At 42.6% G+C, this 4262-nt stretch overlaps 1 protein-coding gene across 2 annotated transcripts in view; it reads right to left on the bottom strand.

Moving 5' to 3' along the window:
* Nucleotides 1-4262, bottom strand: part of MCCC2 (methylcrotonyl-CoA carboxylase subunit 2) — an 83672-nt gene that overhangs the window by 29035 nt on the left and 50375 nt on the right. For both annotated transcript variants that reach the window (XR_006679565.1, XM_004703550.2), the window contains exons 9-10: nucleotides 1855-1954; nucleotides 1645-1740 (exon numbers count right to left, since the gene is read on the bottom strand). Coding sequence is in view for 1 of the 2 variants with exons in the window: in XM_004703550.2 (XP_004703607.1) it covers nucleotides 1645-1740; nucleotides 1855-1954 (196 nt within the window). In the remaining variant the exon portion in view is untranslated. The remainder of the gene's footprint in view (nucleotides 1-1644; nucleotides 1741-1854; nucleotides 1955-4262) is intronic.

The following is a 4262-nucleotide window of genomic DNA, read 5'->3' on the forward strand; positions in this document are numbered from 1 at the left end:
AAATGTGCTTTACACAATTGATTTGTGTATAGATTGTGATAAGAGTTGTATGAGCCCCTAATAAAATGATTTTTTTTTTAAATGCGCTGAAAACCCCGGCTTATACTCGAGTATATACAGTATTTAATGAATGCTTGCCAGGTGCTATTAACTCACTGCTATTGAGTGGATTCCAACTCACAGTGGCCCTCGAGAGCAGAGTCAGACTGCCCGGCGGGTGTCTGAGACCATGACTCTTCTAACTGCTGGCCTTCCGGTGGACAGCCCCCTACACAAACTGCTACCCCACCGGGGTACGTCCCGTATCATTACACACACCAGAAACAGTTCATGACGATCTTTCCATTAGATGGGGAAATAGTTTAATTTAGTATTCTAAGAACATGTTTAATGCATGCTTTATAGATGCTAACTCCATTACCAAAAAATGTGTGCATGTATATGCATATATACACACACACACACACACACACACGCGCGCACTCTAACTACCTAAAAATGTCCCTGAGAAATTGCATTGCACAATAAATGTGTTAAAGTTATCTTTAAGGAAAACAAATTCATTGTGAAGTTGTTATTTTTTTTAAATTTCACCACATACAGAAAACACGCGTGGGCTTCAAAAAGTTCATGGAAAAATGAAATCAGAAGATAACAGAATTTTTCCATGGACTTTTTGAGCCCCCCTTAAGCATGTAAAATACACACATATATACATATGAAGGCAAAACATCAAAATATTAGTTGCTTTTGCTTCTGTATGGTGGAATTTGGGGTGTTTCCCACATTTTAAAAACTGTTCACAATTAGTACACAACAGTCAAGGGGAAAGTATGGAAGTATGTGACAAAAAAGCTGTTGGCACAAAATATTAAGATTTCTAGCACGGATCATGACACGAAGATACTCTCCCAATTTAGAGCTCTTTCTTGCAGCTATGGAGACAGCAAAATAAAAGCCTGCATGCTACATGCAAACACTAAAAACCGTCCCCGAGATCACAGAAGAGCAGCTCGACCATCTGTAACCACAGCAACGGCTTCCGCTGGCACAGCCAGTCTAATCTTTGTTAATGTCACACTGATCCGAAAGGGTTCTATCTTCTTTCCCACTCCAACAACTTGGTGACGCCTTCCATTCCCTCAAATAAACAGACTTCACACACGTGGCTGACATTGGGACAGGACAGGACAAGGACAGGAACACACTGGGCTTTGTCACTGTTGATGAAAACAGTATCGTAGGAGCACTTTGCCCCTCTCTTCAGTTAAGCACTGAGCTGCAAACCACAAGGTTAGCAGTTCAAACCCACCAGTGGCTCCATGGGAGGAAGAAGAGGCTGTCTGCTCTTGTAAAAATGTAACGGTGGACCCAGAAACCCTGCAGAGCCGTTCTGCTGTCCTATGGACGGTCCTGATGAGTCAGAATTGACTCTGTGGCGATGGGTTCGGGGTTGAGTATTTACAATTTCCCAAAGACACCTACACTATGGAGAGCTCTTTCCTGTCCACATCCCGCCTCACTGAGATCTGTCAGTCTCTAGCCTTGAACACATCCTAATGAAATTTAGCTTTGAAAACAGGTAGACAGTTAAGGAGATAGGCAGACAATTAATTCATAGCTCACATGCCCATTTTCACATACCTCTCGAACATCAAAGTTCCTCTTCAGGTTAGTACCCACAATTCCATATAATTCATCAGCAGGAAACAATGGGTCTTCAGACGGTTCAATGGTGACCTGTGGAAATATAGGAAAATAGTATTAACCTTGCTAAAGACACCATTCCAGGGTGCCATAAGCTAAAAGGCCTTCCAGGAGAAAGACGAGATGTCAAGACACAACCCTACTCACATCCAAGGTCTTCTGATAGTTGAGACTCCTCACCACCTTCCTGGTCAAGTGAAGGGCATGCAGGTCATCCAAGGCATAGTAGTCAGACACTCCAGACTGTCTACAGAGCAACGCACACCAAAATCATCACATAGGGGGAGCGAGGGAATGACGTACCACCTTAAACCCCGAGCAGTTTCTCTCTTCTAAGGATGGCAACACTTTCACTTCCCAAGCACTTTTTAAACCGTCTCATTGGTTCTCATATTATCCTTGACAAAACAGCACTATCCTTGTCTTGCCAAAGGAAACACTGAGGCACACAGAAGTCCTGTGCACTCCAGCCATGAGAAGCTGCACACAAACCCATGCCTTCTATTGCTCCACTGACTGCGGGCGTTGCTGACTACAGAATCCATCAAATGCCCACTCTGTGCACCGCAAATGAAATGCCATGGGATTATCGTCCCCCTGCTTTCATGATGTGGCGGCAGAAAGTACTTGTGACACACTGAGCTTCTAATGAAGAGGCCAACTATGAGCTCTCACCTCTGGGAGACTGCTGAGCCCCCTTCACAAAGCTGCACCCCAACACCACAAAGGCTTGCATACAAGGGACCCACCGATGATAGGTAGGGAGTGATGTGCTGATTCTGCGATAAGGGGCACAGAGGCTCCCATGCAATTACAAGCTCTTTGGGTATGATGCATGGGCTGGCTCGGTTCTACATTCTGCCCCGACTCTATGGGTTTGTTATTTCAGATGTAGATATGTATGACTTCCTAGTAAAACATTAAAATAAAAATTTTAAAACCTGTAAAAGTGTGAATAGTGAGCTAATAACAACAGAGCCAGGAGAATAGCAAGAGTTCTAAAACTGACAGTGGTCGCATTTGGTCAATTGAAATGTACAAGAGAAATTACTGAAAGGTGAATGATGGGTAAACATGGTGGGGCAGGATGAAAGAAAAAGAAAGCTAAAAATATATATATGTATATAGATATGTAAATATATAAAGATAGGTGTATTTGCCTATGTATGTTTATATATATGTAAATACAACAAGGAATCAGATGGACTTTGGGCCCTCTACCTAAATCTTACCCCAGTACAAGAATGGTTTGTTCTAATAATGTGGCACTCTATGACACCAACCTTCCTGACACAATCGCTGAAGATAAAATGGGTACATAAGCAAATGTGGTGAAGAAAGCTTATGGTGTCCGGCTATTAAAAGATATAGCATCTGGGGTCTTCAAGGCTTGAAGGGAAACAAGCAGCCATCTAGCAGGGAAGCAAAAAAGCTAAACTGGAAGAAGCACACCTGACTGTGAGATCACAAGGTGTCAAAGGGATCAGGTATCCAAAATTCAAGAACAGACAATCAAATTGACATGAAGGAACATGGACAAAGTGGAGACCCAAAACCCATCTACAGGTTAATTGGACAGTCCCTCACAGAAGGGCCACATGGAAGGAATGCTACACTAGGGAGCGGTATAGCACAGATGAAACACATAACTGTCCTCTAGCTCTTTAGGGTTTCCTCCCCTTACTAGGATGGTCTGACTTACCTCGTTTATCATGCTAGACTTGTGTATGTTCCTTTGTATAATTAAGAGTGTTCAATGCATTAAAGCCAAGATAGATAACCCTTCAGACAAAGGAACAGGAATAATGATACCAAGAGGGTATAGGAAGAGAAGGGAGGAAGGAGGGAATGGGGGAGCTGATAGCGATGATGACGGTATAACCCCACTCGAGAGGAACAAACAACAGAAGTGCAGGTGAATGGACACATTGGATGGTGTCAGATACGGCAAATAATAATAATATATAATAATAAGGGTTATTGGGAGTAGGGTGGGGAAGGGAAGGGATAACGGGAATCTGATAACAAAGAGTTCAATAAAAAATAAAATGTTTTGAAACTGATGGTGATAGCAATTGTAAAATTATGCTTGATCTAACTGTATTATGGATTGCTATAATATCTGTAAGAGCTCCCAATAAAATGATTAATAAAAAACAAATAAATACTTTGCCAAAAAAAATCCTGTAAAAGTAAGGCAAAAAATGTCAAGACACAATGGATGAATGTATGGATTGTGATGAAAGCTGTAAGAGCCCCCAGTAAAAGTATTTCATTTTTAAAATTTCAGAAAAAAAAGAGTCAAGAGACTTCTAATTCATCTTATGAGTCAGGACTACGATGATCAAATCTGAATCTTGATACCAGGTCTGAGGAAAACACCAAACCCTTGGAAGGCACCTCGAAGGGCCCGCTTCTCCCAGGGGCTGCATGGCTCTCTGCACCTCGAGAGTGATCAAAGAGAGCAGAGGCCAGGCTCACACTGCTTGAGAGACTCCCGAGGCTTGCAGGCACTGCTTGAGAGGCTCCCGAGGCTTGCAGGCACTGCTTGAGAG

Source organism: Echinops telfairi, unplaced genomic scaffold (genome assembly GCF_000313985.2).
Source record: "Echinops telfairi isolate 266 unplaced genomic scaffold, ASM31398v2 ScPeMD7_7469;HRSCAF=8507_1, whole genome shotgun sequence".
Taxonomy (NCBI): Eukaryota; Metazoa; Chordata; class Mammalia; order Afrosoricida; family Tenrecidae; genus Echinops; species Echinops telfairi.